We start from the raw sequence: 16,789 nt of genomic DNA, 5'->3' as shown, positions 1-16,789 counted from the left end.
TATAACGAATGTCAATTACTAAATAAATCAATCACTTGTTTATCATGGGGACGTGACAGTGAGTATATAGACTTAAACGATAAAATGAATGGTCACAGATTAAGTGCGTTTATATAACAAAACCATACGAAGGTTTCTTTCCTGTATATATCTGCTATACAATTATTCTGACGATATTATGTTTAAGATACATTCAAATCTTTCCTGAAAACGACCACCTCTGTATAAAGACCATTGAAAAGAACAGTATCTCAGGGTCCCAAACGGTCAATTTTATCTTCCTGGTTATAAAGACCACCTGGCTATGAAGACCGTTTTTATTTTGTCCAGTAAGTGATCTTTATAGAAAGGTTTGAATGTATTATATATTTCTTACTGGAAAAAAATGATCATGTATATTCTGATTTTGTTGTTTTCAGTTGTTTTATCCGAATTTTATTATATTCTAACGGTTGACTTATATCAAAACGTTACAACTAAATCCTTTTCATAACGTTCGATCTAATGTGCATCAAACCTCGTTTTAAATAAAATAGATTTTAAATGATAAAATAGAATATAATAGAAATAGAAATGATTTACAGACCATGTTTGATTAACACCTCCAGGGTCTTTGCTGCAGCCGATTTAGCAGCTATGTGAATCGGGTAAAATCCATATGAACAAGTGACGCATGGTCGGGCGCCGTACTGCAACTGCAGATTAAAAAATTACAGGTATATAATGTTTATATTAAAAAAAACCATCATTATAAAGGAAATACATGAATAATCAATCTAAGAAGAATCAGACATTTATAAAGATCACTGTCATATTAGTCAAGGTCAAAATTGGGTCAGGTTTTAAAATAAAGGAGGGAGGCAAATCAAACCATTTGTAATTTCCATATTTCTTATTCTGGAAAACTGAATACTTACCAACAGCTTAGCACATTCATCACTGTCCTTATACGCACAATAGTGAAGAGGAGTAAAACCACTTTCTCCAGGCAAAATAATGTCAGCTGCGGAAAATTTCAGCAAGGTCTGAAAATATAAATCCCATATTTCATTTCGTTTTCATATATATTTAATCCCGAACAATACAAGAACATGTAACCAATGTGTCTTTATTTCTGTTTATAGTGTTGGTATTTTTAAAAGTAATTTTATTAATTAATTAAAAATAATACACATTGAGATATTTTGTTTTCAGGTTCAAATCTAAATTAAAAATAATTATATCAATTATGAAATATTTCATATTGAGATAATTTTGCCAAATTCGTTAATAGTTTATAAAATGATACATAAAAGTGTCCTTAAACAGCAGAAGATTATACTATAATATAATATAAAAAAAAACAAATTTATATATTACATTTGAACCATACGAGACAGCTATGACGTTCCATATTATACAACCTGCCATCAAGTATTGTCTTGCAATTGATTTGATAATAAAAGATGAATCCTTGTATAATCTAACCTATTGTTTTCATCCTTCTGTAGCGAAAGGTAATAACTAAGTCTACTCTGACAACAAATCATTCCAGCTAAAATCATTTTTGAACATGGTGTAGTCGCTAAGGAATCGTTTTCATATGATTGAACCACAAACCTCCAATGCCTTTATTTTGGCCCCGTCCACCGCCAGATGTATGGGCGCCATGAACACCTCGTTGATGATGGTTGTATCGGCGGAGTGTTTGAGTAGGCAGTTGAGGACATCTGTGTGGTCACCATCCACGGCCACATGGAGAGACGTGTCCCCATTCTTGTTTTGTAAATTTATATCTGAAGAAAAGTATTCACGTCCGCATATTTGAATACCAGACATTGTAGGAAACAGAACCATACGATATAATGTTAACTGTGTAAAAAAACTTTCGATTATATACAAGTGCATAAGTATGATCTGTTAGCGGTAATCTTATTCTAAAGTTTTTCGTACCAGAACAAATTGCTCTAGAATACTTTTGCAATAGTTTTTTGTAAACTATCTCGCAATTATTCAGAATGCGCTAATTTTTCATGATTGGACAACCTCTACAAAATCGATTAGATGTTAAAATCAATGTCATCATAATTCATCAGTATTCTTCAAGTTGAAAAGTAATAATATATAATGCTAATGAACAACGATTCGCCATAAATGTATCGAAATTACGTTCATGCAATAGGGATCCTTCGGCACTTTCCGTAACCAGTATTTCCTCTTTAACGGAAAGTGCTGAAGGTTACCGAAGTTTATACTGTCTTTTGAATTGACATGGCGGCTTACCAGCCCCAGCTGTCACGATGAACTCAACGACATCACGATGGCCGTTGGCAGCAGCATGGTGTAGAGCTGAGAAGCCACGAGAGTCCTGTATGTAGATCCGACTCTTGTCTATCTTGTACAGTCTTTGGACTTCTGACAAGTTCCCTTTGGCAGCAAACTGTAACATAAACACAGTCGTTACCATACAGCGTACATACCGGTACGATACAAATGCAACACCACAGTACTTGCGTACTTATGAATGCCCTAAAGCAGAATGTTTTGTGCAAATGTATCATTTTCTTTCACTTTCTTTTGTCTGCCCTCTTCAAATAACTACTTACTTTCTATTTCAGCAAAATTAGATTAATAAAGCAGACTTTTGCGTTTAGTATGATTGTATTAGCTTCTAGTTTCAAACTTGTTTTTGTAAAACAAAATATTTAATATTGTGGCTACTACATGTTTTTATTTTTAAGAAAAAAGATGACTCACTTTATCAATTTGTTTAGTAATACATGTACTTTAATTCAATTGCAAATACTTCGATATGTGACCATGATGCTCATTAGCTGATGATACTTCTTTAATGTATAAATGTGTTACAACAAAGAACCTCGTGGTACCTCGGGAAGATATACAATGACTGATCCTGGCGTCCCGAAACTGTCTCGTGGTACTAGCCGACAACCATTGTACAAATGTTAGTAAGAATAAATCAATATGTTCACCGGAAAATCAATCGGTGCAGTGCTTATCAAAAATGTCTTAGATAATTGCCTTAAATACATCCCCATGTAGTAGCTCGAAACACTTAAAGCAACTTTAAGCTTTTGATGTCAGTCCTTCCATATTTTGACATGAAGCTTGGGTCATAGTTGTGGAGAAAACATTGGTAAAACTACAATTGATGGTGCATCAGATAAAATAAAAGAATAAAAGATATTCCGATTTCCGTTGTATGATTTTACGTGACAGCCCACCTTTGTAAAGATATTAATTATATTACCTGTTAGGATATGACTAATACAAGTAATACTTTGATATAACGTAACCAGACTAAGTCTTTATTGCATTGGATCGCTAGGGAATATAGTTCTAAAAAGCTTACGGGTGATTGTGGACAAAACCATTAAAGACAGAAGTATCCAGCACACAAAAACAATGTTATTATAACGTTTTAGATAAAACATGATATATTATCTCAGATCTCTGTGTAAACTCAGGGGAAGCTCTATCCCATTTTGTGGCTAAAACATCTCTATTAGAACGACACGTTTTGTTGACAATCCTTCCGGTCCATATTGCTTTTCCATTACACTTCTCATCTATGACAGTTTACAGTGGATGCCACAATAGAACAGCAAACAATGAGGTAATATTCTATCTCCAATTAGACAATGCCTTTATCATCCCTCTCCAGCTAGATCATCAAAGTCCTGATTGCATTTTATGCTAGATTTTTTTTTCTGTACTCAAATAAAGTCTAGTCATACCAGTAAACCATAGACTCAATCTTTTAAATTAATTAAATATATAGTTTATCCAAACAGTATTAATATGTTCTATTTATTTTACGCTAGGAACGCAATAATTTTGGAATTAAAAGCAAATATTTCGATTTTTCAAATTAATACATTACTTAAATCAACCAGATGTGAACTAAATTTCCGGGTAATTGGTTTTCAAAGAGATTTCTTTTAATTACGACGTTTTATCTCACTGTTGTGTCATATTGAGTTGTGGACCTTGTTATCTCGAAACCAGATTACTAAAATTCTTACGTCGAAGTTTGACCACCAAGACTTTGAAACGAAGATTTACAGGTTTGCCGAAGTTCGGGATAATGAAGTTTATGTGTACAGTATATTTTTTTCAAAACATTTAACAATTTTACCCTCTACAGCAACACACAATTGTGCGGTTAAGCCCTATACAAACTATTTCAAAAATTCTAATTTTTGCTTGCAAATATTTCTAGTTTAATTTGCCTTCTATCACGTACCTCCTTTTGACTGATATCCTTTATTCAGAATTACCTGCGGCTAATGTGTGAGATATGCGCTACAATGTAACACCATATCTAAATTCATGAGATATGGGTTCCGAAAAGAATGTATCATTACTTTTATTATTTTGTGTCTACAGAAAGGTACATAGTTTTATTTACAGGTACGTGTCTTACGTCATCAAAATGAAACACACATTTGTCATTCTTATCTAGCTTTTTAAACAATAAGAGATAAATCTTAAACTGTTTCATTTAATCAACGACAATGAAAAACAAATCAAATCAAACAAAACTCACATCTGTCAAAAGAACCAGTCTTCCCAATGAACTCTTTTGACACTTCAATACCGTCCGGCTAAATTCTATTCAGCCCTTGAACAATCCAATTTTGTAAGCTGTACCATGCATGCTTTTATACTAGTTATACAATAACTGCACCTTTATTGGCAGGCAATTTGCCACAGTATATGTATGTATGTATATGTATGCCATGTCTAAAAGAAATTGTACAAAATACTGATAAACGTTAACAAAGATAACTTAAAAACGTAGTAAATGATGTACATCTCGTGTTATATCTGGCGGGAATGCTACATGTTCAGTGCCCCATCTACATTAGGCTGAGGTGTTGCACTAGTAGTGTAATGGTATAAAGTTATAAACCAATATACTCGAGTATCTCTCGAATCTAGTCTTATCGATAAGAGGCCTCTTATTAAGTTGATATAGTGCTTCTTCATCTTCCGCACCTATCATTCGTTATACTGTGTACATAATGGTTGTAGATGTGTTCATGCCAGATAAATTTCAGCGTTACAGAGTACTGTTTTAGCATTGCAATGTACTATTTTAGCATTAGAATGTACTAATTTGGCTGTACAATGTACTATTTTAGCGTTATGATGTACAATTTCATAATTACAATTACCATAGTATTTAAATGTAATATTGCAGAGTTACGATGTAATATTTCAGAATTGATTACAGCGTACTATTTCAGAATATTAAATGTATTATTTCAGAATATTATAATGTAATTTTGCAGTGTTACAATGTAATATTTCAGGGTTAGTCACAGTGTACTATTTCAGAATATTACAATGTATTATTTCATAAAATAACAATGCAATATTTCAGTGTTACAATGTAATATTTCAGTGTTACGATGTTCTTTTTCATATTTACAATGTACTCAATAATATTGCAGTGCTGCAATCTATTATTTCAGCTAACTTTACAATGTACATCTACTATTCATTGTATATATTGTATATTTTATATATTTTATATTCATCTTGACCATGTGTGAGATGAGCTGCTAAGCTCACTATGTAATCAAGTTTAAGTAAAGTCTATTATTATCATTATTTGGGGTTATAATGTACGTTTGCAGTGTTACCATGCACGATTTCAAATCAATGTGATACAGTCGGGGGTCGACGAGAGTTACATTAAAATTTAAAATACATTTAAACATCAAAGTATTACTAAAAATTAATAACCAGAGTAATTTATCGCCTGGTGGAAAGCCTGAATGTGGATCACTTTACAGTGTGTTTTGCTTGAGTAAATCATCCGAAATTTTACTGGATACACGTGAATAAATAATGACGTTCATGCTTTCTGTATGAATGCCGACAGAAATGTCAATACAATCTACATATAGGTATATACAATCGTCTGTGTCTGATAATGCCATAAACCTGATCTTATAAACAAAGCGTCGCCACAAATAAAAGGTATTAGGATTTATTTAGAGTGCAATAAACAGACCATGACTTTTATTCACACCTTGCATATTGTAGTATACTGTTAATGGTTTCGTAGTCATAGATATAAATACACTGTACATGTAAATAGATACCACCCTGCGTCGAATTTCTGCCATTACGTACCTTTCATAACCTAAATCCTATATTTAAAATATATTAAAAAAATAACTGACAGCGAGCAACCGACAAAGTAACGTTGTGCATATTTTCAAAAGCTTTGAATTATACTGAATACTTACACACATGAATTTAGTAGCGTTAACGCATGTGTCACTGTCAAGAGACCAACATGATCCATTATAACTATCACCGTCTGTAAACCCGTGACTATTTACATCCAACAATGATAGATTTCCTCTACTGGACTCGTCTTCATCGTCTGTTCTTTTCTTCTTTTTCTTATTTCTAGTCCTTATCCATTTGATAAAAGAAGTTCTATCTTTTGCCATTTCTTTTATGGTGGTTTTAACACTTCCGCTGTGGGCCGTGTTATATTGACGAATTTCCACCTGTAATGTATACACAGAGGCACGCTGAGAGAGGTTCTTTTAATAGCGTGACCTTTGACCCGCACAGGTAGCTTCTCCTCCCTGAATGAACCCCGTTATATCTGTGTTACGCTTATTCAACGGAAGCTGATTTTTGACGAGTCACATATCCATATTTTAAAGACATTCAGAATTATCGATCGAGAACATCGCGGAAACTTCTCGAAAGTTCTTAAACATGAATTAGATTATTAAGTTGTTCATTAATGACATTAATGTTTTTGTAAATTATTCCCCTTACTAAGTTGTCGCTTTATCTCTCAGAAAAAATCGTCGTCCTATTTTTTCACCACGTAATCTGTAATTTATCTAAATCACAAAAACACGATTTAAATTGAAGCAATTGTGTGTCCTTCCTGACTCAATTCCTTCAAGGGACGTAGTGCCACGGGTTAATTATATCCATACGAATACAACGTACACCGTTCCGTAAGTAATTAAAAGTCGGGAAGCTCATCTGTTAGATTCTCACCGTGCCGTGGTACAATCATATTATATCTCCTGTAGTTTTCTCACTCTCGTTACAAAGCCAAGTTATTAAATCATGATGTTTCAGATAACGACACGCCGCGATATCACATAGAAGTTGCAATGTCCAGATTGGCCTATATTACACCGGCTGTTCATACCTTAATGGGATTTCATAAATATTCTTCAAAGTTTTACTGCAGTCAATTGTGTACACATCTGATGGTTGTAAAGCTTCACTGTGGCTTAGGTCTGATCTTTTTTTATCTTAGTATTTTGCGTGACATTGATCACGTAACAGGCAAATACAATATAATTGCATGAAAGAGGGATTTTGTTGTTGACGTTTTTCATATTTCCTCTTCCATTCAAACGAAAAGATTTACATTTCATAGAAAGATACAACTGAGATGGCTTCTTGAATGTAGCATTCAAAGAAAGGAACAAGTTTGGGAATATCAAAATGATAACATCGAATGTGTTTTGGTCAAATACATGATTATTTTGTTAATATAATTCTTATAGTAACTTTATAATTACATGCTTTACTATTACCTTTTCACTCACATAAATATGTTTTCGGCTAGCTGTAGTGGTTATTTCAATTATACTTTTAGTGGATTCGTACTCACTAAGATATTTTGAGAGTATTTCACAAAGATACTTTAAACCTTTTAAATATTTTGTAGAAAACTACCCGGTTTGGTAACTACAATGTAGTAACAAGATATCTTTGTTGATTTTGTCCCGGTGACATTTCCTATGAGTATTTTCCACTTTCCAAAGTTGTACTTCACACACCCTTTAATTCGTTATCGGTATGTTATGCTAATTGTTTCAAAAGCCACACGTATGCCGAAATGGCTGATATGGGTCATGCGACAAGAAGGCAAAAATTGCTTGGGTTAAAAGCAGAAAAACAAAAGTTGGCAAGTGATTTTAATTACTGTAGTTACTATAATTACCCTTAAATACATATGCAAGTGTATTTTACTGAAGCAGTTGTCATCTTTTGGCATCGATTTGAGCGTTCGCCCTTGTGGCGTCTGTCCACTGGCCAAGGCACACTATTTTCTATAAAATGGTTTGCACTATAGATAGTACAAAATAGTTGTTTGTACATCTACTCAACTAGTTGTCACATCACTTACATTATTCTTTGTACAGATTAAGCCATGTTGAATATTGTATTACATGTATGTTATTCTATTTATGTAATCTTCAAATTGGAGGAAATAAAGAGAATAATAGCGCTCGGCATAAAAGGGTTGGGACAAATGATTTACTCGTCGTGAATATGTGATCAGGTGAGGTGTGCTGTATATTGTCTTTGGCGGCATATATCAGAGATATAACAATATAAAATGGCCAACTGGCTCACTACTACAAGGAGCCACAAAATTGTAATATAATAAGAGAAGTCGGTCATAATAAATTATTGTTAACTGTTAATAGTACTTTAAGAATAACCAACAAGTATAGGTTATTGCATGGCTTTCGAGTAGTAAGGGATTTATTGCACCCGCCTTTCACCTAGCCGGCCGAGGTTCGATCCCCGGCACGGACGTGAAAAGGTTAGGGGTCACAAGCCCGATCACGTGGGTTTTCTCCGGGCACTTTGGTTTCCTCCCACACTAAGATCCCTCGCGCTTACATCCGGGTCATCGAGAGTGATTTACATAAGTTGTATAGCTTGTTTCGTAATCGATGTAAAATAAATAAAGTTTATATTTATATTTATTGCACCCGAGCGAAGCGAGGGGGTAATAAGTCCCGGGTGACGAGAAATCATGCAATAACTGACTTACTGCATGCATCTTAACCTCGAACAAAAAGACAGGTTGATTGAAAATACACACCTTACCATCCCTATACCCCCACTCTCCCATTGTTCTCTGTTTTGATTTACCTGTACCTATTATGTTTGTGAGCACTTTTCAGTATTAGAAGTTCTTTGCTCAATATTATTATATCCGTTTGTCATTGTCCATCGTAAGGAGCACAAGGAATTTTGCTATGTGTAGAGATAAAAATTTTGATTCTGCAAAATGCTGCATCAAAATGTTTTTAGGAGATTATGTACAATATGAAACAGTTGGATTATTATCATGTTCTGTTCAGCGATTACAGAAAAATAAGTTAATGAAAAAAGATATTGTCGGAAACTTTAAATGTAAGTAAATTTTATTCAAGATTAGTTCCATCTGTGCTTTCAATTGTTGAAATGCATATATATCATACCCATGCATCATTTGTTAATATAAAGGTTCATGAGGAGTTAAAACTTTTCCTTACAATACAAATTTGCTATTATATAATAATTTATTGAAGCTTTTTGATGTATATTTAAATAAATATGATTTTCTTATTGCATTGTATTTTTTAAAATCTTGTCAGCATTGGTTAATTAAATCATTAGAACAATGTGGGTAATGATTATCTTTCCTCTCTTACAGCATTTGTTACCATGGTTGACACACATGTCCAGCCCCTTTCATGGTCATGTCATAATCCTGATTGGTCATGAATGGGGTATTCAGTCCCTTTCATGGTCAAGTAATCCTGAATGGCCGTGAAAGGGGTTTATTGTGGAGTCAACTGTCGTAGCAAGACATTTATTGGCCACACGTTTCCTTTGTGAGAGGTTTGAAATATGCAGTAAAGCAGATTTAGTTACTTTGTGATGATTTAAACAGATCTCATTTTACTGGATTAATTTACATGTGGTACAGTTATTGGTGGACGAACTATAACAATAAAAATATTTACCGCTCGTTTATTCTCGATATTTAGCTTTTTCTAGCAAGCAGTGTTCACGACGCGTTTGAACAGTTCTCAGAGTGAGCCGCAATTCACCGCTATCTTTGCAAAGTAATCTTGACAGTGTTCTTCTCAACATTGTAATCGTCCGCCATTTTGCATGTGTAAATGATCTGCTACACGAATGTTACATCATAGCTTATTAAACAGACTCTGCATTCTTCAGTACTGGTTTGAATTTGAAAATGCGTTCCCCAAAATCAATTTTATTTATGATATGAAATCCTGCAAAAAAATATGTTCGTCACTGATGACCGTGTAGAAGGGACATTGTCGCGTTACGTCATTTGACGTTGCGACGAACGCTCATCTATCCCTGATGGTTACTTTACATTGCTTCGGATTTTCTCATGAGAGAAAGACGTTTGAGGTCCGAAGTCATCTTTAGGTGACATGATTGTTATTCATCCCATCACTTGAGTTTCATTCGTATGGGTTAATTGATAGAATTAAAGATGCTCCACCGCTGACAAATAGTATTTTATCACAATCAAAAACAGGAGCAGACGATTTAGTATTTTTCTTCAGTCACAAAAGTTACTTACTTTACACCATTACCACCAATGAAAAATTTGAGCGTCTAATTTTACTTCAAGTCAAAAATATGAAAAATATTAATTACATCCCGAAAAAATTCCGTGTCACTATATCCTATATCGAATGAAGTACTGATTGTGCATGTACCAAAGGCGAAATAAATCATTGTATATTATCTTTGTGTTAATTAGACATATATACACAATTAAACACCAATATTTGTTCAAAAGATGAATATCATTTATGCTATGTCGGCGGTAGAGCATCTGAATGTTAACTCATTTCTCTCATAATATTTTAACAGTGCATATTCGTTTATTTCGCAAGGAGCATTTTATTACTATTGTGAAGCCACGCCGAATTTTATGGCTATTGTAAGGGTATACCACAGTTTATTTAAACTTTTTTTTTAAATAAGCCTATAATTTCTTACTGACAAAACAGGTAAGTTTTGATAGTTTTCGTCGCCTTAAAAAGTGGATCATATCAACATAGGTTTCCTTGAACTTTTCCTGTTAACTGTGTCGAATTGGTAATACCATCAAACGTTCTACGTATCAAGCCGCTATGACCAGACGGTAACGAGGCAAGTTTGTTATTCTATACATCCGTTTGTCTGCACTTATCAGGTAATAACCAAGAAGGAGCGATGTGTATGATACAGACGTATGTTTAATGTAACTGTTGATAGATCTTGTAACGCTTCTTGTCCAACTTCAAATGTTTATGTAGATTTTTGGTGTTTTTACTAAAGAGTTATATTTACGAAGTATGTAGATCTCTTGTTTAATTCAGTGTTAATGTTATTTATATAACTTGAATGACCTGCAGTCGGTCTGGTAAGACCCCGTTATACCCTAGGCTGTGGTTAAGTGTGGTGCAAACACAGGCACAAAATCACAACATCTAACAGACACTTCTCCGCAACGTTTTCGTGTATAGTATACTGCAATATCCAGCTCTGGTGTATAACACCAATGTTCATATTTTGTTAGCTAGGAATTTTAGGTGGATTTCACCATAAAATGTATGTAATTATATATGTGATTTCTATTTTTCTAATTAGTATTTAAAATCTATAAAAGATTTCAAAATTAAACTAATACCTATAAAGATCTTAATTACAGCATTTGTTTATTCAAGAGTGATACAAAAACGACCTTTTCACATTTATAAATATTATAAATGATAATGAATAGTCGATTACAAGAGGAAAGCAAATGCTAACATGCTAATGCTAATGTATATAGTCTTTATATTAAAAATGTTCGTCTGCTTTTGATATTTAAGTTCAAATATTTCTCAAAATCAACAAGAATTCACATTACAATGTTATTATAAAATAACACATTTGTAGTACGACCTGTCGTTTAAGATTTGATATAAAAGACCCAAATCATGATCCAAATTTTGCTTTCTTTTAACGTAAAGCAAATTTTTCCGTTGCGATAAAATGTCAGATTTTTCAGAACCTATTAGAAATTATAAAAGTTAATTTCCGTAAATTAAAAAAAAAGTTAATAAAAACAGCCAAAGTAGAACTATACAAGCCTAGATAGCGAAATTTTTAAATCGTAGTCAGTCGATAATAATTTGGCATAAAAACCATTAAGTCGCTGTAAGATTAAAAAGGATTGCACAACATGACATTTAGACACTGTTTAGCCGGTAATTTTCGTGGGAGGACATTTTAGGAATTTTTGTGGCACATTGGTGAGGTGAAAATTTTGTCCTCGAAATAATGACAATTTCGAGATAGAAAACGATGTAAGTAAAATTCGTTTTGCCGTCGTTGAGACGAAACGTGACATCACGTTTGGACGTGATTTTTTAATGTCAGTATCACCGGAAGGTTGGACTAATTGACGGTAAATCATTATTTACCCGTGTTGCTTATGTATCTAGAAATCCCCATATTCATATCACCATCACAGCGGTATCGCGATATTTCGATTCGTGAAAAAATTTTTCCTGAAAATCAAATTAGGAATAGTCGTAGCACATGTCATCCATTCCATATAAACCTATTAAAGCTAAGACCATCCTAAATCTGTATTTTATGATCTCAATAAATTCCTAAATTCTTGTATGACTCCCTTTTCTTAGAAATCCATTCCCCGGAGATGCTCATTACATCCACTATTGAACAATCATCATACGGTGTATTACTATGACAAAGACCAAGTGTAAAATATCAAACTTTCAATCCATCAATCCATTCTCGTGGCGTGAACAGTTTGATATTCTTTGAACATGAATGAGTTTTTTTTTCAATCCTAGCTCTAGTAACTAAATATTTCATTAAAAGGAAAATTGAACTTTCAGTATTAAGAACAATAGATTTGCAGCCGTGATAAAACTCAAATTTCCCATCCCATTCATCAAGGAACATCCCATTCATCAAGGAACAATGACTCTCCTTTATATATTAGATAGACAAAGACCGTAAACATTATAGCATAGTGCAGTTCTTCTGCAGTTTCATGCAATGCGCAAACTTTTACATGTTACCTGTCGTTGAGGTCCTATCATATCATCGACTTTTACCGCTCTCACGACCCATCACACTTATTGTTTCCGGCACACTTATTTTGAATATTTTCCAATTGGTTTAACATGACGAAAACAACGACTGTGTTATGTTTATGTTAAAATAAAGATATTGTCATTTTATCTTTGAACGTCCTTAAATCGCCGTGGCACCGACTAAGGTTACCTGTTCATTGTGTGTATATCACAGGTGATGTTTGCTTGTTTAATGGCCTTCGCCAGGGATTGATTTTCAATCCTAGATGTTGTCACTCATTAAAATGAATACACTGAAGTGCAAGCCTTAAATGGAAGAACAAAACACACAAAAATATAATTGCTTTACATAAGTGTAATGCATAAAATATTCGTTCGATATCTTAAATCTAGAATCGAATCTATTCAAAATAATGAAGTGTTGATAGACAATGAAGTAGATACAGTAAGCATCATATGTGTAAAAGCAAATGTCATATCTAATGACAATGAATGCGGAAAAAGTTGAATACTTTCTGGACGACATGGCTGGTTAACTCATAATAAAGACAAGGAATGCTATGGCAGAATGAAATAATATTTACATATTTATGTTTATATTATGTCTGTCAAGAGTTTATTTTCTAGTAATGTTATCAGCATCTTTTAGAATTGTATGTTTCATTAACATTAATAATCATCCAGTATTCCTTTCTAAGACTCCAAGTGATATTCTTTATTTATATACCGTAATTTTCTGAATTTTAACCCCATCAAGGTATGGCCTGTGGGAAGCAAAATCATGCATTTCTATGATATCCTAGATAAATTCTAGATATTCCGCAACAGCTGATTGTTGTATAAAATATTTACTATAATGTCATTGGAGTCTATATCTCATTAAAATAAGTATTTCATTTGGAAAGGGGGCATAGATTTATTCCAGGCATGTTAAGTTCTCATTTGCAATTTATTTTTTAGTTTGATGGTAGGTTGAAATTAATGAAAATTAGCACATGTGAACATACTTTGGTATCGTAAGTGGGTAACTCAGTTATTTACCAGCTATCAAGCATGTATTTGAAACAGCATACAGTGTAAAGCATGTATAATTTTTAAATTTGGTAATGGTTTGCATGGATAGTTCGCATAAGACATCTTCTGATGTAAAAAAATCGTATTGCCCGCGGGCAATACGCGGTACATAACGGGAAAGCAAAATATAGAAATTAGGAATAATCAAACGATAATAGAGAAATGTATTAAGATCAATCAAACAAGGATAGACAACTGCATTAAGATTAATCAAAGCATGCTAGACAAATGAATCAAGCCATGATGAAAAGATGAGTAGAAAACAAGAGCTATTTGCGTACCTATTAGTAACTATTTTTCTTTGTAGTTCTCAAAAGCTTTCTAACACAATACAAATCCAGTAAAATACATTGTCTTTTATCAATCTTCAGTAAAACATTTGAATACCACCAATACAATTGTTCAGCTGACGTCTTGAGCATGAAAGCTGCCTCTTACATCCCGACTATCACAGAGACAGCCAACCATTACACACAACAAGACATGCAACATTCCAATGCGTTGGTACTCACTTTGTGGATCCTGTACGGACTCGCTGACATAAGACATACTTCTCCATGTGTCGTCGGGATAGACGTTTTATCCCCATCTGTCCCAAAAGTAGGGGTTTTTGTTGGTGTCACTTTCATATTACATAATTCATAATTAATCTCTTCATCCCCTCGAGAACACTTTCCCTTTTGGAATAAGTTTAGAAATCTGCGCGAACGCGCCTCACCGATTATCGATTGCAGTCTCGCTCTGTAACGTTGTGTACTCATTGGTCTAAATCTTTAAACGATCTCCGATCACACGAGTCTTTAATGATTACAATACCATTATGTGTCTATCTGTGAACTTTGCCAACCCCTTTATATTTACATGGCTGTTGAACCCATCCGTTTGACCGCTAGCAGCACCTAGACCTACCAATAGGACCATCTGTCTTATCGAGGTTTAAACCAGCACTCAATGTTTGTTTGTCTTCACATCGCGCTAGTAAATCAACAAATAACAGAACGATATGTTTAATGAATATCGACGGACCCATTACTTTATCAATTACTCAAGTCTTCTCCGTAACTGGTACTGATCTATTAATTATCAGTTAAAGAGATCGTTTATATATAGCAATCAAATTAAGGAACGAAAAATCGGTACAGGGAACAAAACACATGAAAACACTATTGGACAAACATGAAGGGATTAAACATGGAATGAAAAGTGGATACACTAATTAGTAACTAATACAAACAGTTTATTTGTCCACTTTTTTCTGAACTGGCACATTATTTATAGGGTTTGCTTTGCTGTATTTTCAACAATTTTTTATATCGATCTGCATTTTCACAAACGAATCTTTGAGAGTTTTCTAGATTTGATAGGTATGTAACGAACCTCCCCCCCCCCCAATAAAAAACAACATTTTATATACATTTGTATTTGTATTGATAACTCCCCTCGGTCATCTTATTTGTGCGTTTACCTGGTTTAAGTTATTCACTTCTTTCCCTTTAGTTTCGATTATGAATATACTAAATTCATAGTTTAGGATAGAATAAATCAAGTCAATTACTCCAGAAATTGGTTTAGTTATTCAATAGTTTGTGTCTTAAGTTCAGTAGCCTATACGTTCGATGTATAGTATGGATAAACATAGACGCCATTCAAAGATATTGAGGACAGTAAGACCATTGTACCCTATGAATAGTTGTCTTTCGGTTCAGCGCAATGATACCATTAGAACTAAACATATGCGTACATATATCATCAACATTTATGTTAATTAAAACATTTACGCTCATTCGGTGGTCTACATAGAACAGTTATTCAGGTTGTAGATGTCTTCACAAGTGCAGAATTCCCCTGACCTAGGTCATCGGAACGATCTCGTAAAAAACCGATGAAAAAAATTGCAAAAGATATTTGATATCTACGTTTCAATTAGCTTGGCTTCTCTTGAAAAGGGATTAATATGGATCCTTTGTTTACATCAGTCGTAACATTGTTTATATAACTTATTTGACCTGGAAGTCGTTATGTGGAGACAACTTTAACTCAAATACTCGAGAATGTTGTAAATAGACACTTCTGTGCCACGCTCCAATGTACGTTTGCCGAACGTTTATATACAGAAATATATAACGTCATTGTAAATCAACCACTGTTAGTCTTTGGTAACATCGGAGGCTTATGTGAAGCGATCCCTTACAATTGATTCGTACCTTACATGGTGCAATGGTTTTCATTCTTTTTTAGCAATTAGTTTTAAAACCCCCAGGTCATAGATCGATGAAAAGAAACAATTTATACTTTTGTATTTTAATTGCTTTTATTGATCCTATGTGCTTTAATACTACTGAACAATAAGGCATTATATACGCCTTTTTATATTGCAATTTTCAAGACTTTTGTATAAATAAATAATCTGAAATTAGGTCTATATAATTACAGTTTTAGTGAAGGCAATATCTAGAGTTGAAACAAATAAATGTTCATCTGTGTTTTATAATCACTTTACTGGCCTCATTGTTAGGTCACTAGGACGATGTTGTATAACATATTACTATTTGATAATAATCCAGAATAACGATTTGGTTAAACTCCCAGGCGGATGTTATTGTTAAACAAATTCCGAAATTATTACCGTCGACTTGCAGATGTAGCTAATTTTGCTCGCTCTGTTCGCGCGACCATCATGTATTAGAATGTCTTTAGAGAATATTAGCGTGCGACTGCTGACAGGAACGGTATTTAGACTTGATTTCCCCGTAATGCAAATAAAGTTCACTTGCATCGGTTCATTAAAATTA

At 33.6% G+C, this 16,789-nt stretch overlaps 1 protein-coding gene across 2 annotated transcripts in view; it reads right to left on the bottom strand.

Annotated features, from left to right (window-relative positions):
- Positions 1–16,789, bottom strand: part of LOC138325708 (transient receptor potential cation channel subfamily A member 1-like) — a 38,295-nt gene that overhangs the window by 16,940 nt on the left and 4,566 nt on the right. The window contains exons 1-5 of one of the 2 annotated variants that reach the window (XM_069271543.1): positions 6,264–6,672; positions 2,263–2,419; positions 1,600–1,775; positions 918–1,025; positions 587–695 (exon numbers count right to left, since the gene is read on the bottom strand). In XM_069271543.1, the coding sequence (XP_069127644.1) occupies positions 587–695; positions 918–1,025; positions 1,600–1,775; positions 2,263–2,419; positions 6,264–6,473 (760 nt within the window). In that variant the 5' untranslated portion in view covers positions 6,474–6,672. Of the gene's footprint in view, positions 1–586; positions 696–917; positions 1,026–1,599; positions 1,776–2,262; positions 2,420–6,263; positions 6,673–16,789 lie in introns of those variants that run through there. The other variant, XM_069271544.1, reaches the window with a different exon arrangement.

This window comes from Argopecten irradians, chromosome 6, assembly GCF_041381155.1.
Source record: "Argopecten irradians isolate NY chromosome 6, Ai_NY, whole genome shotgun sequence".
Classification (NCBI taxonomy): Eukaryota; Metazoa; Mollusca; class Bivalvia; order Pectinida; family Pectinidae; genus Argopecten; species Argopecten irradians.
The sequence above is the reverse complement of the archived record's forward strand: the minus strand, read 5'-3'. Positions and strand labels throughout refer to the sequence as shown.